The 25,682-nt window shown below is 48.4% G+C and overlaps 2 protein-coding genes across 8 annotated transcripts in view; both read left to right on the plus strand.

Annotated features, from left to right (window-relative positions):
* Nucleotides 1-7,680, plus strand: part of DIP2B (disco interacting protein 2 homolog B) — a 64,496-nt gene extending 56,816 nt beyond the window's left edge. For all 3 annotated transcript variants that reach the window (XM_061347196.1, XM_061347197.1, XM_061347198.1), the window contains 9 exons: nucleotides 591-721; nucleotides 819-987; nucleotides 3,122-3,292; nucleotides 3,767-3,828; nucleotides 3,926-3,983; nucleotides 4,632-4,706; nucleotides 5,282-5,459; nucleotides 6,422-6,545; nucleotides 7,019-7,680. In XM_061347196.1, the coding sequence (XP_061203180.1) occupies nucleotides 591-721; nucleotides 819-987; nucleotides 3,122-3,292; nucleotides 3,767-3,828; nucleotides 3,926-3,983; nucleotides 4,632-4,706; nucleotides 5,282-5,459; nucleotides 6,422-6,545; nucleotides 7,019-7,271 (1,221 nt within the window). In that variant the 3' untranslated portion in view covers nucleotides 7,272-7,680. The remainder of the gene's footprint in view (nucleotides 1-590; nucleotides 722-818; nucleotides 988-3,121; nucleotides 3,293-3,766; nucleotides 3,829-3,925; nucleotides 3,984-4,631; nucleotides 4,707-5,281; nucleotides 5,460-6,421; nucleotides 6,546-7,018) is intronic.
* A 4,926-nt stretch (nucleotides 7,681-12,606) lies between these two features.
* On the plus strand, nucleotides 12,607-25,446 carry ATF1 (activating transcription factor 1). Of its 5 annotated transcripts, none has more exons than XM_061347203.1 (8): nucleotides 12,607-12,755; nucleotides 17,806-17,922; nucleotides 19,624-19,752; nucleotides 21,539-21,639; nucleotides 22,597-22,727; nucleotides 23,521-23,700; nucleotides 23,792-23,951; nucleotides 24,957-25,446. In XM_061347203.1, exons 2-8 carry the CDS (start codon nucleotides 17,812-17,814, stop codon nucleotides 25,099-25,101), a joined length of 957 nt encoding a protein of 318 aa, XP_061203187.1. In that variant the 5' UTR covers nucleotides 12,607-12,755; nucleotides 17,806-17,811; the 3' UTR covers nucleotides 25,102-25,446. The 5 variants fall into 5 exon arrangements, with proteins under 5 accessions (XP_061203187.1, XP_061203185.1, XP_061203184.1 ...); XM_061347200.1 differs by having other exon boundaries at nucleotides 12,722-12,755; nucleotides 17,806-17,878; XM_061347201.1 differs by lacking the exon at nucleotides 17,806-17,922 and having other exon boundaries at nucleotides 12,646-12,755.
* Nucleotides 25,447-25,682: the final 236 nt, after the last annotated feature.

Here is a 25,682-nt window from a genome sequence, read left to right on the forward strand (position 1 = left end):
GATGGGGGGTTTGGTGCCTTTGGCTGATATTCTGAACCACCTCCCTCCTTGACCTCCACCAGAGCTGGCTCTTGTAGCTTGAAGCCCAATGAAGCTTTTCTTGCCATAAGGCTATGGATTCACTGCAGGGAAAGCAGTGGGACTTTGTGCTTGTAGTGTAGGAAGGGAGGTCTCTGTAGTGGGCATCAGGAGTTCTGCTGCTGCTTCCCACTAGGAGAGCAGTGAGCAAGGTGAGGAGCAGGGCTGTGAGCTTCTGCTTTCCCCTGCCAGGAGCAGAACAGGAACGCAGGTGATAGAAAGGAGGATGAGAACTTAAAACATTAAAGCCTTAGACTGTCACTAGTGACTGGCTGTGATTGGAACCATGAGATGCCCAAAGCTAAAAGCAGCAGCTGCTGTTATCACTGGTCCTGGGTTACTGGGACTCAGAGGTTTCTGCTCCTGCTGTGGAAGATGAGAGAATGAAACCCAGTGTTCCTGGAGCAGGGTTAGGATGTCAGACCCATCCCTCTTCTTGCCTGCCTGTCTTGATGAGCTCCTGGGGTGATGCCCTTCAATCTGAGCACGGTTCCTCTGTCCCTGTGTTGCAGATGTCCCATGCAGCGGTGAGTGGCCTTTGCAGGGCCATCAAGCTGCAGTGTGAGCTCTACTCCTCCCGGCAGATTGCAATTTGTCTCGACCCCTATTGTGGACTGGGGTTTGTGCTCTGGTGCCTTTGCAGGTACGGCTTTGGAGGGGAAAAGGGAAGGGTTGGCTCCTGGCTGCTTATAAATGGGGAATGGCATCAAAAGTGTTTTCTTCCTTAATGTTCCTCGCAGTGTGTACTCTGGACACCAGTCAATCTTAATTCCTCCTATGGAGCTGGAATCCAATCTTTTCCTCTGGTTATCTACTGTCAGCCAGTATAAAATAAGGGACACTTTCTGTTCCTATTCAGTCATGGAACTGTGCACAAAGGGACTTGGAAACCAAGTTGAAATGTTAAAGGTAAGAACTGTTCCCTGAATGCTGGCCCATAAATTCAGCTGTGGTAGTGAAGCAAAGCGATGTGATCGTTGTGCAGGAGGAAAACTGTCCTATTTGAGTCTCTGGACCACAGCTTGCTCAAAAAGCAAAACCACTTTGCTTTTGCAGCCCCAGGAAAGGAAAAGGATTGGGATGGATGGGGTGTATGTATTGCAGTGCAGGTAGCACGTCGCCAGTGAGTGTCAGAGACTGCTGGGCAAACCTTAAGAGAGGATGCCAGCAGCAGGATGCTATGCGGAAGAACTGCTTATGTAAGAGTCTGCAGTGAAGGCTCAGAGCAGCACATGATGCAAAGCACACATGTCAGGGGATTTGCTAAATAGAGGTGTTTGCTCCTTGGAGATGAGAGGAAGGGAAAACAAAATAGCTCCATAAGACACTCGAGGTGCCTTTTCTGCATGAGCTTCACTGAAATAGCGCACTGCATCGACGAGCCTGAGGATCAGCCTTGTTCTGTTGGGGGCAGGAAGGTGCCTGCTCTGCGGTGTGGCACCAGTTGAACAGCACGAGGCATGTGCTTGATCCACTGGTGAACACTGGTCAGTGCATCTGTGGTCATGTCCAGAAAGAAGAATGGATTCTAGCCCCGGTTTGTTGAAGGTTCAATGTGTTTAGAGGAGGCCACGAGGATGAGCAGGGGCTGGAGCACCTCCTGTATGGAGACAGGCTGAGAAAGTTGGGGCTGTTCAGCCTGAAGCTGCATGGAGACCTCAGAGCAGCTTCCAGTGTCTGAAGGGGGCTATAGGGTGCTGGGGAGGGACTCTTCATTAGGGACTGCAGTGACAGGACACGGGGTAATGGGTTCAAACTGAAACAGGGGAAGTTTAGATTGGATATAAGGAGGAAATTCTTCCCTGTGAGGGTGCTGAGGCACTGGAATGGGTGCCCAGGGAGGTTGTGAATGCTCCATCCCTGGCAGTGTTCAAGGCCAGCTTGGACAGAGCCTTGGGTGCCCTGGTTTAGTGTGGGGTGTCCCTACCCATGGCAGGGGTTGGAACTGGATGAGCTTCAGGTCCTTCCCAACCCAACCCATTCCATGATTATATAAACCCAGTAAATGACTTTATTCTCACTTGGTTTGGTTTCTGTCTATATAAATAGTGAAGAGCAGACGTAATCTTAGCTGACAAGCACTGCAGCAGCATGTGATGCTACGTTCTGTAGCAGAGGAAGAAGCACTGTTAATGCATCTTTTGTTGTAGCAGTGTTTCTAGGCTCTGTTCAGACTCATAGTTAATCATCTCATAGTTACAAGTGGAAGCTGAAAAGAGGAAAGAACTGGAACACAAGGACAGGGTTTTCCTGCATTTCCTCAAGTCATCTCCAGGGACAGAAAGCAAATGTGAATCATTTAGAGAAGAGATCCAGAGCAGCCCAAGGAGAAGGACTTGGGGTGCTGGTCGATGAGAAAATGAACATGAGCCGATAGTGTGCACTGAGCCCAGAAAGCAACCATATCCTGGGCTGCATCAAAAGGAGTGTGACCAGCAGGTCAAAGGAGGGGATCCTGCCCCTCTGCTCTCGTGAGACCTCACCTGGAGCATTGGGTGCAGTTATGGTGTCCTCAGCATAAAAAGGACATGGAACTGTTGGAACAAGTCCAGAGGAGGCCACGAGGATGAGCAGGGACTGGAGCACCTCCTGTATGGAGACAGGATGAGAAAGTTGGGGCTGTTCAGCCTGGAGCTGCGTGGAGACCTCAGAGCAGCTTCCAGTGTCTAAAGGGGGCCTGTAGGGATGCTGGGGAGGGACTCTTCATTAGGGACTGCAGTGACAGGACAAGGGATAATGGGTTCAAACTGAAACAGGGGAAGTTTAGACTGGATCTAAGGAGGAAATTCTTTCCTGTGAGGGTGCTGAGGCACTGGAATGGGTGCCCAGGGAGGCTGTGAATGCTCCATCCCTGGCAGTGTTCAAGGCCAGGTTGGAGAGAGCCTTGGGTGCCCTGGTTTAGTGTGAGGTGTCCCTGCCCATGGCAGGGGTTGGAACTGGACGAGCTTCAGGTCCTTCCCAACCCACCCCATTCTATGTGAGGGGCCAGGCCTGGTGCAGTGCTGCACACACAGACCTGTGCCCTCCTTCGTGTGTGTCCCAGGCACGTGGCATCAACCTCTCCTGTGTCCGGACCTGCGTGGTGGTGGCAGAGGAGCGGCCGCGCGTTTCCCTCACCCAGTCCTTCTCCAAGCTCTTCAAGGACATTGGCCTCTCCTCCCGTGCTGTCAGCACCACCTTCGGGTCAAGAGTCAACGTTGCCATCTGCTTGCAGGTAACAGGAGTGCCTGTGGTGTCTCTGCTGTCGTATTCCCAGGGCTGGTTGTATCCCACAGCAGCCAGCTTCCCACACTGCACGGGCCTTATGGAGCCCAGCATCTGCTTGGCAGAGAGCAGCTGGCACAGGGTTTAAACAGCTTCTTTCAGCGGCCAGGTTGTGTCACAGATGCTCAAAGCAGCTGAAAGGTGACATTGGAGAGCTTTATTTCCACTGGAACAATGCCTCAGCCCCAGGGCTGAGAGCTGAGAGCTCTTGGGCTGTATCCACAGCAGCTTCCCCCTCCCCAGAGGTGCAGCTCACGCTGGTGTTCCACTCGGAGAGCAAACAGCCTGTTTGGTGGGGAGTTCCCTTTAGTGCTGCTGCAGAGGTGGGGAAATGGGAATGTGGAGCCTGCTGCCTGTCCATGAGCTCAGGCAGGGGTTCCCCTGGCTCTGTAGGTCCATTCATTCTTCAATGTTCATTCCTCAGGGAACATCTGGGCCGGATCCCACCACGGTTTACGTGGATCTGAAGTCCTTGAGACACGACAGGTACAGTGCTGTACTTAATAACACTATGGAAAGGCATCACCTCTCAGGACATTGCAGCTCTTTTCTCCCCCCCTGACAATGTCTTCTTTACCTTCAGGGTGCGGCTGGTGGAAAGGGGAGCTCCTCAAAGCCTGCTGCTTTCAGAATCCGGGAAGGTAATGTCATGAGCACGGACTATAGGATATGCTACCTAGGTATGATAGCATCAGGAGGGATGGCACGCAGCATCTGCTGAGCACACGTTTCTTGTACCCCTGCTCTGCTGTGGATGTGGAGCTAGGAAGGGTGGCCTGGTATGAGAAGGGGTGATAACGGGTTACAGCGTTCCTTGGGGAAGTTAGTTTGATTTATGATGAAGCATCCCTTGATTCAGGAGCATGCTTTGGTGAAAGAAATCAAAGAGTTGGTAAAATGAACCCCACCGAAGTGACTGCTGTCCTGTGCTTGAAATGAGCATTTCAGAGACTTCCTGTATTATTGAATGTACTCTTACTCCCTTCTTTAAATGGATTAATAGAAAGGTATTTCCAGTAGTTTTTAACATTGAATTCCACAAAATCAAGGTCTAGCAAGACCTGCAAGCCCGGAACGCCTTACCTGTGTGCTTTTTGAGTCATGAAAGCCATTCATGCCATAGCTCCCACCCCATCCTCTGCGTGCGTGTCCCCGCACGTTTCATACGTGGTTGGCAGTGCTGTGGGTGAGATCACACCTTTCTGCAGGTAAAGGAACAGCCTTTGTGTTTCAGTTGTGCATGAAGGTGATTCCCACACGGATCCCGTGTTCCTTCCTGTGCTCTTTAGATCTTGCCTGGAGTCAAAGTGGTCATCGTCAACCCCGAGACTAAAGGGCCCCTTGGAGATTCTCACCTCGGGGAGGTAAGTGCAGGGTTCACCACTGGGGCAGGTTCTGCTGTCTCCGAGCTGGATTCTCCCTTTGCAGGTAACACAAGCTGGTGCTGACAGGGTGTGAGTGGTCCTTAGCGCAGGTCTTTGTGAGCTGAATGAGTGCTGTGGGTCTGATTTAACCATCAGGTGTCAAGGCAAGAAAACCTACTAGAAAGCAAGGCTGATTCCACCCTAAACCTTGAATAACCGGCTTCCAAATCATCTCATTCACATTTTGCTTTCTTTACCTTGATTACACATGGGTATATTTGATCTTAGGAGGTTATAATCCATTTTTGGCCTTGATGTGTTACAAAACCCCCCAGTATATTTGCTCAATCCTCAGCTTACAGTTATTAAGAGACTCAATCTGCAAGATGCATTTTTAAGATTCTCCAGGGTGTTTGGAGATTTCAGCTAAATGCAGACCATTTTTGGATCTGGAAAACCCCAGATAAAAAGAGAATCTTCTTGTTCCAGTTTACTCCCTTGCCTCATTGTCATCCTCAGTGATGCTCTGGCTCTGTCGTGGGTAAGGTGTGACTGGTTTTCCACTTCCTGCACAGATTTGGGTCAACAGTCCACACACAGCCAGTGGCTACTACACTATCTACGACAATGAAACCCTTCAAGCCGATCATTTCAACACTCGCCTGAGTTTCGGTGATGCTGCTCAGACGCTTTGGGCTCGCACCGGTTACCTGGGCTTTGTTCGTCGCACAGAGCTCACAGCTGCCAGTGGAGGTATGGCACAGCTTAAACTGCAGCTTTGAAATGGAGAGCATGGGTTTCTGTTCACACTGTGTAGATGGAATGGTTTGGCTTGGAAAGGGACCTTAGAGCTCTAGTTCCACCTTTCACCAGATCACGCTGCTCCAAGCCCCATCGATCCGCATGATCTGGATCCAAGAGAAACTTGATTTATCTTAGAATCATAGAATCATGGAATGGTTGGGGTTGGAAAGGACCTTAAGATCATCAAGTTCCAACCCCCTGCCATGGGCAGGGACACCTTGCTCTAAACCATCTCACCCAAGGCCTCATCCAGCCTGGCCTTGAACACTGCCAGGGATGGAGCATTCACAACCTCCCTGGGCACCCATTCCAGTGCCTCAGCACCCTCACAGGAAAGAATTTCTTCCTTAGATCCAATCTAAACTTCCCCTGTTTCAGTTTGAACCCATTACCCCTTGTCCTGTCACTGCAGTCCCTAATGAAGAGTCCATCCCCAGCATCCCTGTAGCCCCCTTCAGACACTGGAAGCTGCTCTGAGGTCTCCACGCAGCTCCAGGCTGAACAGCCCCAACTTTCTCAGCCTGTCTTTATATGGGAGGTGCTCCAGTCCCTGCTCATCCTCGTGGCCTCCTCTGGACTTGTTCCAACAGTTCCATGTCCTTTTTATGTTGAGAACACCAGAACTGCACCCAATGCTCCAGGTGAGGTCTCATGAGAGCAGAGTAGAGGGGCAGGATCACCTCCTTCGCCCTGCTGGTCACTCCTTTTGATGCAGCCCAGGATACGGTTGCTTTCTGGGCTGCAAGCGCACACTGAAGCCGGCTCATGTTCATTTTCTCATCGACCAGCACCCCCAAGTCCCTCTCCTTGGGCTGCTCTGGATCTCTTCTCTCTTTGATGATGCCATGTATTATCTACCGTTCCCTGTGTCCATAGTACATTACACTCCATGTCCCACCTCTCCTCTCTAGAGCGCCACGATGCACTGTATGTTGTTGGAGCACTGGATGAGACTTTGGAGCTGAGGGGGCTGCGCTACCATCCGATTGACATTGAGACTTCGGTATCTCGGACACACAGAAGCATTGCTGAATGGTAAAACAGCCATGAAAACTGGATTCAAGCTGAGCTAGCTGAAATGGAGCAATGCTCAAGCAAAGACACGGGGTTTAGGAGAAAAACAATGGGCACATTGAGGTATTTTCTGTCATCAGCAAGTCATGAACCTCACTTCCTCTCTGTAGGCCAGCGTAATACTGAGGCTGACTGACTCAGTGTTCTCTCACAGGCCTTAATTCGAAATAGAAACGATCATTTCCTGCTTTGTGCTGTAAAACCCATTTATGTTTGAGCTGGGGAAAGCAGCATTTAGTTCTTACCTCACACTAAGCAGTACTGAGATAGATTTAACTGAGCTTTGACACATCAGGACCAGATCGTCTTGAAGTTGGGTGGCTTGGAAATGCAGCCCAAAGCGGGTGATAAACTCCATCTGAAGGTAAAGAATGTTGGGTCTTTGTGAACATAACTGGGTTTTCTGTCTCTTTGTTCTTCTTTCTGGCTTTCAGTGCTGTCTTCACATGGACCAACTTGCTGGTGGTTGTCGTGGAGCTGTGTGGCTGTGAACAGGAAGCCCTGGATTTAGTCCCTCTGGTTACAAACGTGGTCCTGGAAGAACATTACCTGATTGTGGGAGTGGTGGTGGTGGTGGATCCTGGCGTTATCCCTATCAATTCCAGAGGAGAGAAACAACGAATGCATCTCCGTGACAGCTTCCTAGCTGACCAGTTAGACCCCATATATGTAGCATATAACATGTGATGTGTATGGGGTCGGGGGGGAAGTGATGTTCAGCGACTTTGTGGGACCACTCAATGACAGGAGGTGGCTTGAGAACTGAAGCTGGTGAAAATTACTAATACTTGATGCCAAGTTTGAGATTGCTGCCACATTCCCTTCATCTCGTCCCTCTGCTGTCGAGACCCCGTGTAACTACCAAGGGGCAGAAGGAGATGTGGTAGACAATGGAGAACTTCTGTAACAGTTTACTGCAATATTAGCTTTATAGCAAATGCAAAGTGTGTGAGCTACAAAATCCCTTAAGGCCTTTACAGTAGTGTTACTTTTTTCATCTGTTGTACATATTTGTATTTTTATCTAATACTGGTTTAGGATTCTATAAGGGGAGGGTTTATTTAGTTAAGATAATAAACTATTAAGAAAAGGGTCATCAGAGTTCTGCAGTTCCCTGCTCTACAATGTCCTTTGCATCTGGACTGGAGCTGTTCATCCCGTGGGATCACACAAACCCGGTTAAAATTGTGCCATGACCAAACCAATAACGTCCGGAATCGAAGAGTTACTTATTCCTATAGATATTTCTTGAATTTAAAGAAGAATTTTGCCTATATTTTAAATATGTAAATATTATTATACATAATTCACTTAGAAAATTAACTTGGATAATGATGACGGCTGAAGGTAGACATTTTTAAGGACGAGTAACTTTTGTGGTCCTTAGAATTCCATTTGGTTCGACAACTAATGTGAGCTAAACACCCCTTTCACAAGCTTCCTTATTTCAGTGTGTAGTCTTTTATTGCTGGCCAGACACGTGTCATAGCATGCAGAAACCTTTGATTCCAAGGCCCATCTTCCTACAAGAGGCTGAATTGAAACAGGAACATGGAATTGGGTTGAAATCGCAGTGCAAGTCTTAAATGCTTAACAGAAAGGATGCACCCGAGGGACCGCCTCTGCCTCATCCTGCATCACCTTGTGTCTGAAGGGAAGAAACTCCGTTAGACTGACACAGTTAAACTCGGTGTTTGTGCAGTTCAGCCCCTGCTCCATGTAGTTCCCTCTGGGAAGAGCAAGAAATACTGTAAATAGGCTTTAATGTGGGAGGCAACAACCTGGGTTTCCTCAAAGCAGTCACTAGAAAGAATGAGATGATGCTGGGGTTTAAGTTGAATTCATTTTTATCTCTTACAGGAGGAGGCCCCAAAATGAGACAGAGCAATTCTGGTAAAGACATTAAGTAACTGTAGTGCAAGGTAATATCCCAGCCTTCAAACCCTTTCCACATTCCTAAATGTCAAGAACCAAGCCTTAGAGTAGTGCGTGTAAGCTCTTACAGTAAGGAAGCAATTGCACAGCACAGAGGGATAGATGGCGTTTAAGCTTTGACTCAAAAATCACCTTTCTTGCATTCATCATCTTCTAAGAACAATTAAATTCCTGGGTATGTTAAGGAAATCAGATTCTGGATGCAGTGGGAGGTGATACCGGATACTGCAACAGGGGGTTTTTGAGTCAGAAGTGGTCTCCAGTGTAAGTGAACTTGTTCAGGATGTTCCAAATGACCTCAGTCAGAGTTTGGAGGCAGTTTGTCATCGGTTTATAGGCTGAACTCTGAAGACCCTGTGGCAGCTGGAGCACAACTCAGTGTGTCTGTAAGCAGAACAGACCTCCTGATGTGCTGTTAGCTCTTTGCTGAAGGCAGGAGTGTTCCAAAGGCTATTCCTGAAACCTCTTTGGTGGGAGAATAGATTCAGGCACTGGAAGTTACTATGGCAAGGGTGGAGTTGAGCTGCTTGCAAACACTTCACTTACCTCTGGGAACCGTGTCTGTACCCACCACAGCAGTCAGGCAGCGTGGGAGATGCTGTTCATGGGGAGGAAGGTGCCCCTGTGACCTGTTGCTGCTGTTGGTGCTGCAGCTTAGGGTGTGAAGTGCACAGAAGTGGGTCTCCCTCTTTAGCCAGCAAAGTCTTGTTCCATGACCATCACTCTTTGTATGTGTTTCGCAGTGCAGCTTCACTTCCTCGTTGCCTGTTTCTGGTGGTCTTCACCGTTTTCTTCCTCAAACTGAAGCATTTGGTGTTTCCACAGATCCGTTGTCCATTGAAGTGGATTTTAAGTGCAGTTTTAGGATTGTCTTTTTATTTTGCCTCGTGATGTTTCAGCTGTAAGAAAAACGCATGTATTAATTCAATCAAAGAGCCCCGGTATGGGGCAGATAGACTCTCCAAAATGGCTTTTTCAAGACATCCTGAATTATTTTGGTTTTTTTTTTTCCTTGTTTTTATTGGCATAGGTATTAATGGCTTCTCTTGGTTTGGGGATTTCTCTTGCAAGTTTACTGGGTGCTCTTAACCTTTTCTTCTGGCATGTTCCATTTCTCTGCCTTGGAGAACCGCAAGTTTACAGTCCTGCCCCTTGGAGGAGAGCACATTCCATCCCTGATCTCCAGTAAGTGACACACAGCAGCTGGCCAGCTCGGACTTTGCTTCTGTCCATGTTTGGCACAGTGAAGAGCAGTGTCCTGGAGAGGAGGAAGTACGGAGCTGTGACTCTGGAAACCACGCATTCCAGCTCCAGCTCTGCTGATGACTTACCACAAGGCCTTCCATGGGTCATTTCACTCACTCCTTCCGTTTCTTCCTCTGTAAAGGAGGATCTTATCTAATCCTTACAACATCCCTGTGAGGTAACTTAACTGTACAGCACTAAGTGCTAACTATTTCTCATTGCAAGCCTCTTTGAGGCTGGGCTCAGTTTGTTCTTCCAAACTGGTTTAGTGATCGTTCGGTTGTCAGGGCAAAGCTGTCACAAGATGCAGCCGTGGTGCTTTAGAGAACAAACTCAGTCACTTGGCAGGGCCGCTGGGTTCGGAGCTGGATGCTTTCCCCTCAGTGCTGACTCAAGCCTGGAATCCCAAGCAGCAGGCTTCTCCACACCAGTTTGACTTTGCAGCTTGTGCAGAAGGCAAAAGGATTCCCTGCCATGGCCCATCCGATTCCATGCTAACAGCTGCAGTGAAACCTATAAACCTAGGAATTCCTAACGCTTTGAACTAAAGGATTTTGTATGTCTTGCTGTTCACGAATACTCCCTAAGCAAAAGATGTGGGAACAGGTAACTTCAAGCCCTGTCTTGTTAGAATTTGCACTGCCTTTCTGCTCTAAATCAATGTAATTCCAATGTGTCACGCTAACTGTCCTACAGATAAGGTTGTAAAAACGAGACGCATTTTAGCCCTAGATGGAGTTTTGCTTTCGTTTCTGTCAAGCTCTCTGCCATTGTCAGATTCAGGCTGCAGCATTATGTAATTATGTATAAAGGTTTTATTTATTTCAGATTAGATTAGCTCTATGTTTTTAACACCTGGCTGGACAGTGTTCCATTAACGCATTGATTGTGTTTCCTTTGTCTTGTGTTAATAAATATTGATGCCTGATTTGCTTGCTGAGTGATTCACCTGCTCTTTCTCTCGTGGATTGTTATTGTAGGGAAGGAACCATGGGTTAAGGAAGGGGACAAGCCCTAAGTATTGTGGGAGATGCTTTATGGCACTTGTATGAAGAGATATTGTGAGATGTATCTAAAGGGGGCTATAGGGATGCTGGGGAGGGAATCTTCATTAGGGACTGTAGTGACAGAACAAGGGGTAATGGGTTCAAACTGAAACAGGGGAAGTTTAGATTGGATCTAAGGAGGAAATTCTTTGCTGTGAGGGTGCTGAGGCACTGGAATGGGTGCCCAGGGAGGTTGTGAATGCTCCATCCCTGGCAGTGTTCAAGGCCAGGTTGGACAGAGCCTTGGGTGCCCTGGTTTAGTGCGAGGTGTCCTTGCCCATGGCAGGGGTTGGAACTGGATGGGCTTCAGGTCCTTTCCAACCCTAACTATTCTATGATCAACCAAGTCACTTAAACCAGCCAATAAATCCTTACATAAATGCATTTAGGAGCAATCAGGTACCCCAAATGGCAGCAGATTCTTGCCTCAGTTGTCACTGCTCTGGCCCAGGCACCTTCTCTGGTACCACAGTGTTAAGAGCGAGTTTAACACACTTACAATCATAGACTCATGGAATGGGTTGGGTTGGAAAGGACCTGAAGCTCGTCCAGTTCCAACCCCATGCCATGGGCAGGGACACCTCACACTAAACCAGGGCACCCAAGGCTCTGTCCAACCTGGCCTTGAACACTGCCAGGGATGGAGCATTCACAACCTCCCTGGGCACCCATTCCAGTGCCTCAGCACCCTCACAGGAAAGAATTTCCTCCTTAGATCCAATCTAAACTTCCCCAGTTTCAGTTTGAACCCATTACCCCTTGTCCTATCACTGCAGTCCCTAATGAAGAGTCCATCCCCAGCATCCCTATAGCCCCCTTCAGATACTGGAAGCTGCTCTGAGGTCTCCACGCAGCTCCAGGCTGAACAGCCCCAACTTTCTCAGCCTGTCTTTATATGGGAGGTGCTCCAGTCCCTGCTCATCCTCGTGGCCTCCTCTGGGCTTGTTCCAACAGTTCCATGTCCTTATGCTGAGGACACCAGAACTGCACCCAATGCTCCAGGTGAGGTCTCACAAGGGCGGAGCAGAGGGGCAGGAATCATCTCCTTGGACCTGCTGCTCACGCTCCTGTGTGTAGGGGAAGCTGTGCACAAGGCCCTGTGGCAGCAGAAACCATCACTGAGCTGTGTTCAACTCCATCATCCCTCTGCTCACCCGCAGGTGCTCGGTAAACCCCGGCCTCAGTAAGCCAAGGAAACAAACGGTGATGCCTGCAATGGACACAGAGCAATGCGGTGGAGCTTTAACCAAACCCTTCCTAATGCAGTCCTGGGGGAGGGCAGGAGACGCTGTGAAGCCTGGGGCCTTTCCCCCCTCACGCTGGGGTTGGAACTGGGTGCTCCTGAGCTCCTTCCCGACTCAAACCGGCCCCTATGGCTCTGCCTCCAGTGCTCCCAGGCCACCCTGAGGCCGGGCGGGCCTTGCCGCCGCGTTACCGGTGCCTTGTGGAGGCCGCAGCGATGCCGGAAATTCCTTCCTAAGAAAACAGCTCCCGGAGGGAACCGAGCGACCGGATAGAGGGGGAATGACCCGGTTCTCCCGGGCAGGGAACGCTCCAGCTTCCCCGGGATAGGTCCGGGCCCGGGCGGTCCGCCAGGGGCGTCCTCCCGCTCCTGGGGCCTGTCGCTACGCTCTATCCCCGCCTCTCTATGATACCCGTGGCTGGTAATGCACCGTACGGGGGCGGTGCCGCGAGTAGACGCTCTAGCCTCCGCCTAGCGGGGCTGTGCGCGGAGGGAACTCTATGGTGGGGATTTCTAGGCGAGGCCTCCGCGGGGACTCTATGGTCGCAGCCCGCCCACCGCGAGCGTCCCGCGCGGCCCCGCCGTGTTTACGATGCCGCCGGCGCCGCTCTCCTGAGGCGGGCACGGCCGCGGCGGCTCCGGTTCCTCCGGTTCCTCCTCTCCCGACGCGCGGGCACCGGCGGGGCCCGGCGGGGCTCTGAGGTAAGAGCGGGCTCCGCCGGGCGGGGGAGGCCGCCCCCTTCCCCTCGGCCCGCCCGCCCCTTTCCCCCCCCCACGGGCCTCGGGCAGGCCCGGCCAGGCCGCACCGCTCCCCTCAGGCCGGGGCCGAGCCCTGCTGCAGGCCCGGACCCGAGGCTCCTCCGCGGCCTCCGTCCTGGCCGCCGCTTCCCCCCCCCTCCAAGGGCCTCGGGTCTGGGTCGGCGCCGCGGAGGAGCCTCCGGGCCCGCGGGGGGTGCCGGAAGGGGTCAGCGGGCAGGGCCCGGCGCGGAGCTGTCAGTGAGGGGCAGCGGGGGCCCCTTCGCGGTCCCATGATGGGTGTCCCTTCTCGTTCATTCTGCCGGGGACAGTGCCTGTCCTCTTCCGGCACTCGAAGCCGATGGGAGGCTGTCGATGCAGGCTGTGCCGATACCTCCCTTTGACAGACCCCAGGGTCCCTGATGTCCGTGCATTGCACCCTGCGGGCTCTTACTGCTGAGGCTGCCTGTGAAGGGAGCGCTCGCCAGGCTCCATTGCGCTGGGGTGGGGAAGGGAGCCCATGGGAAGGGGTGAATGAGACCCAAAGGGGTAACGGGGGGCACGGGCTCCGGCTCCGCGCCTTCTGCCGCGGGCTTGCACCAGGGCCTGGGAGGGAACGGGAATTACGAGGGGCTCCCACGTGGGGAAACTTCCCCCCAGTGCCTGGAGGGCGGAATGAAGCGAGTGGGGCTCGGGGCGCGCAGGTTGCCCCCGGGCGCTCTGAAGCGCGCTCGGTTTGGGCGGGTCGGGATTCGGCTGTTAGCGGTTAAGGGTGGGATTGTGTGTGCGGGAGAGTAGGTTAAGGCTTTGTCAATAACTGTATTTTATAATGGTTAATGATATGGGATAGGTAATGAAACATGAACATTATAAAGCATAGATATCAAATATAATAAATACAGTATTTATAATGCTTTAAGGCTTTATCTATATATTTTATAATAGTTAATGATATGGGATAGATAATAAAACATAGACATTATAAAGCATAGACATATCAAATATAGTATTTATAATACTTTAAGACTTTATAAAAATATATTTTATACAATAATATAAATTACGAAACATACATTATATAAAATATAATAAATGTAATATAATACTTTAAGACTTTACAAATATATATTTTATAATATTTAATGTATAAATAACAAATTATAATATATAGAACTTATATGAAAAAGAATATATTTATAGTACATTAAGACTTTACAAATATATATTTAATAATATTTAATAATATAGAATGTGTAAATAACATAAATTGTAAAATATAGAAAATAGATGAAAAATAGTAAATATATTTATAATCCTTTAAGTATTTATATATAATATTTAATAATATATAATATATGAATAACATCAATCATAAAATATAGAAATTGTATAGAAATAGTAAATATAATATTTAGAATCCTTTAAGACTTTATAAATATATATTCTATAATATTTAATAGTATGTAATATATAAATAACATAAATTATAAAATATAGAAATTATATAAGAATTAATGAATACAGTATTTAGAATACTTTAAGATTTTATGAAGTCCTAAAAAGAAACCCCAAACCTCGGGTGCCTCTTGCTGTGTTTCAGCACTCAGACACCCCTGAGCCTTTCCTCTGCTAGGTTGAAAGGGCAGAAGAGGCCTTGGTGCCTTCCCTTGGTGCTCGCTTCTCGTTGCCTTCCTCTTAGATCCCACCCGCTTGTTCCTTGCCTCCTGTGACAGGAGCTCACCAGGCAGAGCAGGAGAGGAGAGGCCCTTTGGTTTCTTCTCTTTGAATGGAGCTTCTTCAGCCATTTAGGTCTGGCTCTGTGGTCCTGGAGGGGTGGTTCAACCAAAGGAGCATCGCATTAGGAGGGGGACTGTGAACTTCAGCTTGCCCCCAGTGCAAGGCAAGGTGCCTGTTCCTGCTTAAAGGGAAGATGTGTTTGAAGTTCCAGTGTTTCTTTGGCTGGAGAGAGGTGATGCAGAGTCCTTCAGACCACGCTTCCTGATGTTGCTCCTGCAGAATCCTTTCATATCAGCATGGAATGGGTTGGGTTGGAAAGGACCTTGAGCTCATCCAGCTCACACTAAACCAGGGCACCCAAGGCTCTGTCTAAGATCTGCTCATTAAATGGTTTTCCTGCAGGTTGGAAGCACGTTTACTCCCTGGCTAATAAATCATCAGGTGCTGCTTTTATGAATTCCCCCTTGCCTGTGCTCTGTGACATGGAAAACTCTTCCTTCACCCCAAAACTATGCAGCTGGTTTCAGCTAAACATGTGCTGGTGTTGAAAGAGCTTGTAACTGTATAAAATGATGAAACCCCACTGCAGTCTCCATCTTCGGTGCTGAGGACTTGCAGGTTGGAGTTCTCCATTGGCACTGTCTGGTGGAGGGTGTTCACAGGCAGCTATTCCAATGGGAAAGCCATGGGTTTCCAGGTAAAGGGGCTATTTTAACAGGGTAGAAGCGTGTTGAGTCTTCTTGTGTGAGTCACACAAGGCCAGAGCGTGCATTGCACCCTCCTTTACTCACTGGAGGATGAGATGCAGTCCTCATTAACACCTTGTTACAATCACTTGCTAACCCTTAATACCTTATTAATACCCTTTCACTGAATCAGTAGGTGTTCGGTTAATGATTAGCCCAATATTACAGAGGAAGCAGAGATGAAGGAAACCTGAGCATCAAGTTTACCATGGGAGATGCTTTACGTTTGATTCCTGTAAGCAGGACTTCATGCCTCAGAAAGAGCAGCAAAACCCTTTGTGCTTTGCCCCTGCTTTGTTTCCTTTGGGTGGTTTCATATCTGTTGGTTTCATTGTCTCTTGCAGTTGATTTTGCTGCTGTTTCGAGTCCTTCCTGGGACGAGAAGGCAGAGCAAACCAGTAAGAGAGGGGAAGGCAGCGTGTGGTTTAGCACTACAGAAATGAATGGGGTGTTTCTGTCGCACTGGTAATGTATGTTCGTTTCTGCTGTTGGCTGGATTTCAGTTTGACAATGCCCTGTTTACTTGTGACACTTGCCAGGTCTCCCTTTGCAGGGGTGCAAAAGGTAATTGTCCTTCATAAGAAGCTAAAGCAGCTTAGAGGGGATGTGGAGTCCTGTCCCTTCTTCATGCTTGTTGTTGGTTCTGCTCTTTATCCTTTATAGCTTCAGTATGTTTAAATGATAGGCTGAGAGAGCTGGGCTGGGGCAGCCTGGAGAAGAGAAGGCTCCTGAAGGGGAGACCTTAGAGCAGCTCCAGTGCCTAAAGGGGCTGCAGGGAACCTGGAGAGGGGCTTGGGACAAGGGATGCAGGGACAGGCCAAGGGGAATGGCTTGAACCTGCCCGAGGGGAGACTGAGCTGAGCTCTTAGGCAGAAGCTCTTCCCTGTGAGGGTGCTGAGGCGCTGGCACAGGGTGCCCAGAGAAGCTGTGGCTGCCCCATCCCTGGCAGTGCTCAAGGCCAGGTTGGACACAGGGGCTTGGAGCAAGCTGCTCCAGTGGAAGGGGTCCCTGCCCATGGCAGGGGTTGAAGCTGGAGGAGCTTTAAGCTCCCTTCAACCCAAACCAGCCTGGGGTTGTGTGGAATTACTTCAGATCTCAATTCCCATTCCTTAACAAATAATGAATGAATAAAAAGCCCCAATCAGATTTCCTGATGTTCAGGTGGGCTCTGCAGCAGCTGGAAAAAGCAGCTGCTGGAATCACATCGCTCCCCTCTGCATGGAGCTGGGTGTCAGGCTCTGATTCACGCTCCTGACCGTGCAGAGGGGAATGTGCTATTGCATTAGCACCAGCAGCAATGTGATAATCTGAGCCAAGGCACTGGGGATAGTTTTGATTAAGCTGAGGGATTCCAGAAGCTGGGAACAGCTGAAGCACTGCCTGACTCCTGTGAGCTCTTATCACAGAGTGAAGCCTTCATTTCTGCTATGGACAGACTGGTTTATGTGCATGTTGGGCAGCTGGATCATGTGCTGGAGGACGTTTGTTCCATGCTATAAGGGTTATGGCTTCGTGTGTCACCCAGCCATCAGTTTTCCCTCCACAGAGTTCTGGATTAGTAACTTCCTAGAGTGGGGGTTGAGTGAGGATTGCAAGAGCAAGGTCCTGGTCTTGGTGTCCGTTGACTTTTTCCCCCCCGAGTCGACGTCAGGCGGCGAGAGCTGTGGTTGAGCTCAGTAGGGAAAAAGCAATGACTCACATTTCCACAGAAAGAGCTGTAATTTCCAGTCTCATAGCAACTGTCCCTTCAACAGCTTCAAACCTCCTGTGACAGAGCGTTGAACACTCACCCATCATCTCGTAATGCTCTAGGCTGGTCCACCCCCTCCGCCAGCCCAAAGCATGCGTTCGACATCCCCGAATCCCCCAATATCAGAGGGGGGGGTGATGCCAAGATGTTGAACAGGTAAATATAAAGTCATTGGAATGACAGAAATGTGACTGGATTGCATGGAGACCCAGTGACTTCTGCAGGGTTTAAAACTCAAACCTGTGGGCTCTCTGCTTTGACTGGAATCCCTGCTCTGGCTTTGCACACCTTCAGATGGTTTCAGATAGGTTTGACTGGTAGCTTGGATAACATATTTTGGGGAACTCTTTTTCTTACAGCAAGGCAGTCTTTAGTAGCAATCCTTTACCTCGGTTGTCTTCCTAAACCTCATGACTTGACTTTATTTTTAGGAAGAAAACAGGAAATTCAGTCAATACATGTGACAGCAGATGGCTGCCCCAGTGCTGACAGAGCCTTGGATGCAGGTGGTAGTCAGGGGAACACGGTTCCCTGTTCCAAGCAGGGATTTGTGCTGCTCTGAGGCCTCAGGGCGAGTCCATGGAAAGGACCCACCGTGGCCTTCCCCTCGTGCTCCCAGGAGAACATGAAATGCTCTGGGTGTCACAGGGGAAGTGACAAAGATGCCCCAATCTGACTCAAAGCTTTATGCACGGAGAGCCTATAAAGTACCCCTGGAAGCTGGGCACCCATCTGATGTTCACGTTTCTCATGAACTGAATTTAACCCCTTGCTTTTCTTGCAGTTGATTATGGAAGAGGTGCACAAGAGCAGCAGTAACAGTTCAGTGTCGCCTTCGCAAACGTCAGCTGTACAAGGTACAACACTACAGGCAGCTCAGCTCTCTCATATTGCTCAACAGGTAAAGCCTGGGCCAAATCTCAGCACACCTTTGAGGTAGCTAAGAGCCGTTTTTTAGGTACTACAAACTGTAGTGATTCTTGACTTCTAGAAACACACAGAGAAGAAAGAACAAAAGAAAGTTGAGAGAAATGGATCTGGTTGTTGATGGATGACCCCAAATGGCTTGTACTCAAAAGGCCAAAATGAAGCGTGCTTGTACAAAATGAATTGTGCGTCCTTTGAGAGCGTTGTTGACCCAACAGAAGGGAGCAGCTCAGTGATGAATCGAGGATCTGATTTTCATTTCTTTCTGAAGCAGTATTTATAGCTCTTTTTGTAGTAATGGCAATCCTGGGTGCTCAGCACCATGGAAACACTTGGATTTTAGCCTAACATGAATACATTTCATGCAATAAATCTCACAAAGTCGGAAATATGACATAAAAGTAACTTCACTTTCAAAGCTTTAACCTGAATTCCTCCTGATTCCACTTTCTGCATTGGAAAGAGCATCTCTGTAGAGGCACTCTGCTCCCAGCCCTGAGGAACACTTTTCAGCTCATCCCCTGGTCACCCTGTGGAGGCAGTTTGGATTTTGATGCAGGATTTAGGTACTTTCCAAGGCAAAGACAGGGTAGAATACCAGCAAGCATCCTGTTGTTTGCTCCAAGGCTGGTTTTCTGCTCTGCTTTTATATAAAGGTGCCAGTGTGTAGCTTAATGGTACAAAAAGTAATATTAAATGGACAGTTAGCAGTGTGAGTTGTAATGACCCCTTCATCTTGTCCTCTATTTCAGATTAATAAAAGTAGTGAAGACAGTGAGGAAAAGGGCTGTTCATTCATGCATCTGCATGTATGAGCTTGAATCAGTTTTTTAAGTGCAAAGTTCAACATCAGAAATGCAAATCTGGAATGGAAGAAGCATGTTCTATAGGGGTAGCAGTAACGTTCAGCTTCTTTTTGCCAGTTAAACCTAGATGTCAGCCACAGCATTTATTGAAATGGGTAGTTTTAAACCATGAAAGAGCAGATGCTGTTGGTGTGATTTGCAAAACCCTGCTCTTTGTTCTTCCTTGTCCAGAGCCTGCACACCTTATCTCCTCCAGTTGCCTTTTATCTTCCTTTAGTTACAGCCCTTGTGCCTTGAACTTTCTAAGTAGCTGGGTCAGCTTTTGCTATGCTTCACTCTTGTGAGCTCTTCAGTGTGAAATCTTTGAACCATGGCCTCGTACTGCTTGCTTTAAAAACAGTAACTCCAAGACCACCAAATCTGTGCTTTATTCAGGCTGCCTTCTGCATCACTGGAGTGCTGTAAGTCTGACCTGTCCTAAGCTCTCAGTCTTGTGGGTCGTTTCACCTCCATTTAGGTTTTAGTGCCCTGAATTCCCATTAACTTTCGTGAGAATGAAGGCTACTTTTGTTCCTGCGTGTCTAAGTTGTGGTTCATTTACAACTGCACATATTAAAAGCTGCAGCATTTGAATCATCTGCACATAATGCTGTGTGTTTGATTTCCCCCCTAAGGCAGATGTGTAACTGATGAAACAGCCTTTTTTGTATGCAGATACCTATCTCAGAAATGTGCATCTTTAAAGGATATCTTTATGACTTAATTAGACTTGAAAGAAGCTTCTGCTAATGCATGTTCTCCCCTGGTTTTCCTACATGTAGATGCACTTTGTGAATCCTGTGGCCCAATGATTCTTTGCTTTGTTGTAGATGTCTCTAAGAGGTCCTGCACCCTTGACAGTCGTTCAGCTTCCTGGAGAGCAAGTCCAGGTCCAGGGAGTCATTCAGACAGCTCAGTCCTCTTCTGTAATCCACTCACCTCAGGTGCAAACAGTGCAGGTAGGTACAGAATGTCTGTTAAATAACCAAGAATCCTGTTTTCTGTAGGTGAGAGGACTTGTAAAGGCTTGTCTGCCTTGGCTGGCTCTGCCACGGTGCAGCCTGGCTGGCTCTACTGTAAGAGGCAGTGAGTAAGCAAGTGACAGAATTTAGGGGATATGTTGTTCTTAATGATTTCTTAAGGCCTGAAATGACTTGTGATGCTAAAATTGCCTTTGGAGTGGAAATGAAACTATTTGACATTGCCTCCCTTCGTAAAAAAACCCCAAAACAAACCCACAATGCTGTACTTGGTTCTCTTAACAGGCATTGCAACCAGTGTGTTGTAATACCCAAGCTGGAGAGTGTGGAATGACCCAGGGAGTTAAACTGTGTGTTAGGAAAAGGGGGACCTGAATGGTGGTGCCTGAGCTGGTGCTTGCTGTACACTTGAACTCCCTTTCTGTGGTACTGAAGATTCTGCTTGTTTCTCTTGCTCTTGTGCCTTGGGGAGTTCACAGTCGAGTTTGTTACTGCTTCATTCAGTTCTTGGCTGCAGAGAGCCCTCAGGACAGCCCAGCACTGGAGTTAAACTGTGCAGTAAGTGCACTGCTCAGCCAAATGCCTGCAAGAACTGGGCTAAAAGGCATTAATTCGTCCCTGATCCTTTTGTACTGTGCTTATCTCTTTGTACAACATTAAAGTGATAAACCATGGAAAGGAAACCTGTAGTGCGTTTTCAGCCCTCATTGTTCCCATAACATCAGAGCATGGAAAACCCCTTCCACTGTGCTGAGAACAGCCAGATGTCCGCTGGAGTAGGTTGGGGTTCCTTGAGTCACCCCTCTCCTATCACTGTGTTCTAGTGGCAGGCTCCCCATTGACTGAACTTTCCTTTCTTTCCCTGCCATTTATGAGCACTTTGACCTTGTTGCCCAAAGGTGGGGAGGAAAAACAGCTCTCTTGAATCGCTGATGGGAGCTTGCTCTTGCCTCTGTAGCAGCAGCTGAGGGTTGCTTTTCCCAGAGCTGTTTGCATTCTTCCTGTCTTGTTGTTGCTGACACACACATAAGTACAAGTAAATGTTTTGTTGGCTTGTATTTAATAAGGAGCATCAGAGAAAAGAGAGCTCTTGCCAGCTGGCCGAGGACGCAGTGGAGTAAAGAGAAAACCATAGATAACACTTTGCACTTTTACTCCCTGCTGCCTTAAATAGTCTTTTCAGTTGACTCTTACATTCCGAGCAGCAAAATGCACTGCTCTTGTGTCTACACAGAGGTTTCAGGCACCTTACATGTTTGTCTCCATACATAAATGCTGTTCTTTCCTTTCCCACCAGCGCCTCAGACAAATTGATGTGTGGGAGTGGCTCACCTATTCATCAGCTGATAAGATAGTTTGGCTTGTATGATGTGTATGGAAAGAAACCATTCCTGTTTCTTCACTCTGCTCTTTGCAGAGTGGCTTGATTAATCCCACAGTTTGATCCAGCTAAAACAGTTGCCTTCAAATAGTGGGCGTTTACCAGCTTTTAATGGGATAAAAGAGTTTGGGAGCTTTCTTTTTGGGGAGGAGGAGAGGGGATTTGTGTCATCAGGACCTTGCTAACAGTCTGTGATAATTGCTACAAATAGTCCAAAACACTGAAACTAGAAATCCCCTTTTTCTTTTTGGTTTCTGTCTTTGTAATCAGCTGCAGTTGTGTCGTTTTCAAGCAGCTTTAGCTCGTACACAAGTACAGTGTGTAACCTCAGGCGGGGGTTTCAGTTGCAGTGTGCCAGATAACCCCATTTCATGTACTTTTTAGGTCTCTTCTTTGTCTGAGAGTGAAGATTCTCAAGATTCATCAGATAGCATAGGCTCCTCACAGAAAGCTCGAGGCATCTTAGCTCGTCGTCCTTCATACCGGTAAGTACAGCAGGGAGTAGCTTTTGTACCTTTTATTTGAGACCAAACTAGCAACTTCTTTCAGTAGCTTCCTATATTCTGTTTTCTTTCTCTTGCAACATGCCCTGGACCTGTTGCATGCAGTAGACCTTTGGGGGATGCTCCCCAGTCCTGCTACTGCCACTGCTTTTCAGTTCTTGAATGTTTTCTTTGCTCTTCTTAATGCTTTCTGATGCTTTGGTCTCCTTTTCAGCTATGCATCGAGACAAATGATTTCAGAGGGATTTGATTATTTTGCCTGCAGTCAGAAACAGTGAGGGAAAGAGCAATTCTGACTCCTCAGGATAGGAAACCAGGAGCTGTAAGCACTGCTTCTGAAGGAGAGCTGATTACACTGCAGGTTTGGGATCAGGAGTTCTCAGTTCTGCTTTTCTCTTCATGGAACTGCCACTAAACCATGATTTGGCCCAGGGTAAAACACGTAAAATTCACACTTCCCTTGGTGGCTCTTTTAAAGGGAGATGTGTCTGTTTTCATAGGGTCTTGTTACACAGGACAGGGGTTGTGTGAGGAGCTGTGCAAGAGCTGCATTAAATGGAGGGAGAAGTAAAGTTACTGTGTACTGACAGAGCAGAAGATTAAACTTTTCTGTAGTAATCTACCCTTTTTAGCTTATTCTGACACCAGACAGAGCAAACTGGGTTTAACTGGATACAGAAAGCCTATTCTTGAGAGACATAAAGAGCAAGTTGTAAATCAGAAGATACCTCTCAACAGCCCACTTATATACCCCTGGAAAAGGTTTATGGTGGAAACTGTGATGCAGCTTTCCCTCCAGTGCCATGATGCAGCTGCAGTGCTGGTTTTCAGCACCCAGCTTTCTGGAGGTGACTGAAATGTGCTGTAAAGGGGGCAGGTTTGTAATCGTGCAGTGATTTTTTTCCCTAGATTTAGAACTGAGAAACTTCTCTTTCATAGGAAAATCCTGAAGGATCTTTCTTCTGAAGATACACGTGACAGGAAAGGAGATGAGGAGAGTCCTGGTGTCTCTACTGTTACATCTATGTCTGTTCCCACACCCATCTACCAGACAAGCACTGGACAGTACAGTAAGCTACACAAAATATGTGCCTAACTGGACACATTCTATTCAGCTTGCTTCAAAATACAGATTCTCTTGTTGGTATATATTTGAGCAATATGAAACTCAAAAGGTTTGGTTATTTGTTTAACAGTTAGTATTGTGAATGGAAACAGACTGGTATCTCAAGGCTCCACATAAACTCAGGGCTTTATCTTTTCTTTTTTGCTCATTAAGGCATTCAGAGGATGTTGTTATGAAATACATGGCAGTGTTCTAGTGTTAGAGCTAGTCCCAAACCTAAGATAAGTGAAGATACCATTATATATATCACAAGGCCACAACAAACGCTGTTCCTGTGCTATCAGTAAGGTAGCAATTTGTTCCTTTGATCACATTGCCAAGGCAACTGGAGCACGTCCTCTCCATCCCTGATGCTCCTCCAGCTCCAACCCCTGCCACAGGCAGGGACCCCTTCTACTGGAGCAGGGTGCTCCAAGCCCCTGTGTCCAACCTGGCCTTGAGCACTGCCAGGGATGGGGCAGCCACAGCTTCTCTGGGCACCCTGTGCCAGCGCCTCAGCACCCTCACAGGGAAGAGCTTCTGCCTAAGAGCTCAGCTCAGTCTCCCCTCGGGCAGGTTCAGGCCATTCCCCTTGGCCTGTCCCTACAGGCCCTTGTCCCAAGCCCCTCTCCAGGTTTCCTGCAGCCCCTTTAGCTGCTCTGAGGTCTCCCCTTCAGGAGCTTTCTCTTCTCCAGGCTGCCCTGCCTTTGTATTTCATCCTGTACAAAGATTGCTGAGCGTGTTCCTTTCCCTTTAAGTTGCCATTGCTGCCAATGGCTTGCAGCTGGCCAGCCCGGGCGCTGACGGCGTGCAGGGTCTGCAGACACTGACGATGGCCAATGCTGGTGGTGCTCAGCCTGGCACGACGATACTGCAGTACGCACAGACATCGGATGGTCAACAGATCCTTGTCCCCAGCAACCAGGTGGTAGTGCAGAGTGAGTACCGCTTCTGGACGCAGCGTGATGGTAGCACAGATGCAAGTCTGACCCTGCCACGTTCTGATGTCCTGCGCTGTTCTCCCAACAGCTGCCTCAGGGGACATGCAGACCTACCAGATCCGCACCACCCCGACCACCACCTCCCTGCCCCAGACCGTGGTGATGACATCTCCTGTCACCCTGACGTCGCAGACGAGTAAGACGGATGACCCACAGTTGAAACGAGAGATACGGCTGATGAAGAACAGGTAGGGAGCTGCACGTGGGCTGCTGTGGTTTGGCATTTCATGTCCTGAAAGGCATCCTTAAAGGGCAAACTGCGTCCTGCAAAGTAACGTTACTGATTGTGCCGTCACTGAAGAGTGAATTGTACCCTGAAAAGTGGGGAATTCAGGCCAAAACATGCCCCGTGTTCTGTCCTACACAGCTTGGAGAAAACAAGTTGGGTTTTCCCTGCAGATTGGCTGCCACAAGTGACACCGATTTCATGCAGTCTACCTATAGAATAGAATCATAGAATTATAGACTCATGGAATGGGTTGGGTTGGAAAGGACCTGAAGCTCATCCAGTTCCAACCCCCTGCCATGGGCAGGGACACCTCGCACTAAACCAGGGCACCCAAGGCTCTGTCCAACCTGGCCTTGAGCACTGCCAGGGATGGAGCATTCACAACCTCCCTGGGCAACCCATTCCAGTGCCTCAGCACCCTCACAGGAAAGAACTTCTTCCTTAGATCCAATCTAAACTTCCCCTGTTTCAGATTGAACCCATTACCCCTTGTCCTGTCACTGCAGTCCCTAATGAAGAGTCCCTCCCCAGCATCCCTATAGCCCCCTTCAGACACTGGAAGCTGCTCTGAGGTCTCCACGCAGCCTTCTCTTCTCCAGGCTGAACATCCCCAACTTTCTCAGCCTGTCTCCGTACAGGAGGTGCTCCAGTCCCTGCTCATCCTCGTGGCCTCCTCTGGACTTGTTCCAACAGTTCCATGTCCTTTTTATGCTGAGGACACGAGAACTGCACCCAATGCTCCAAGTGAGGTCTCACGAGAACAGAGGAGAGGGGCAGGATCACCTCCTTGGACCTGCTGGTCACACTCCTTTTGATGCAACCCAGGGTACATCCACCTTCCAGCCCATGCTGTTCACGATGACACTGCCAGCTCCCTCCTCCCATAGCAGTCAGCGTCTTCGCATGCAGGAAGCAGAAACATCCCAGCTCTAAACTCAGCAATCCCTTTGCTTGTGTGTTCCAGAGAAGCTGCTCGGGAATGCCGTAGAAAGAAGAAGGAGTACGTGAAATGCCTGGAAAATCGAGTTGCGGTCCTGGAAAACCAGAACAAAACTCTCATTGAAGAGTTAAAAACTTTGAAAGATCTTTACTGTCATAAAAGCGTGTAAGAAAAGGAGGTGAAACTTTGGACTCTTTACATTTCAGAGGAGAAATTCTTTTTTTTATACGGGATTTTTTAACCTCTAGACAAAAGGTCAACAATTGGAACTTTTCTACCTAGATTTCACAGCTTAAAGACTCTCGAGATTTTATTTGGTGACAAAGTACAAGAAAGGCAACGGGAAAACCTCACCCAAAATTCCTGCTGGCACAACTGGAAACATTCTAAAGTCACGATTGCACCGACAGTAAAGGACGGTCCCGTTTTACAGGGCAGGCGGTTAGAGTTTCTTCCCATACCTCTTGTCACGGAGGCAATAGGCGGTTACAGTTAAAACATGGATGACGTGGAATCCTTGCCATAGTGGACGTTAGTAGAAACATTTATAACCAGGTTATGTTTTGATTTCTTACTCTTTTACTCTTTCCCAGTTCTTTTGCTTTCGGTTCTTTGTATGTAAATAGGTTTGGTTTAAGCTGGCAGTTGTTCGTTACAGGCGCAGACGCTAACCAGGAGCTCCTACTTTGCTCGAGGTATCAATCCCGTTTCCTCTTTCTCAGCTGAGTTACAGAAGTTGGGGTTTTTCTT

Source organism: Neopsephotus bourkii, unplaced genomic scaffold, assembly GCF_033783945.1.
Source record: "Neopsephotus bourkii isolate Nb327-2 ecotype Australia unplaced genomic scaffold, CSIRO-AGI_Nbou_v1 NB_309, whole genome shotgun sequence".
In the NCBI taxonomy this organism is placed as follows: domain Eukaryota; kingdom Metazoa; phylum Chordata; class Aves; order Psittaciformes; family Psittacidae; genus Neopsephotus; species Neopsephotus bourkii.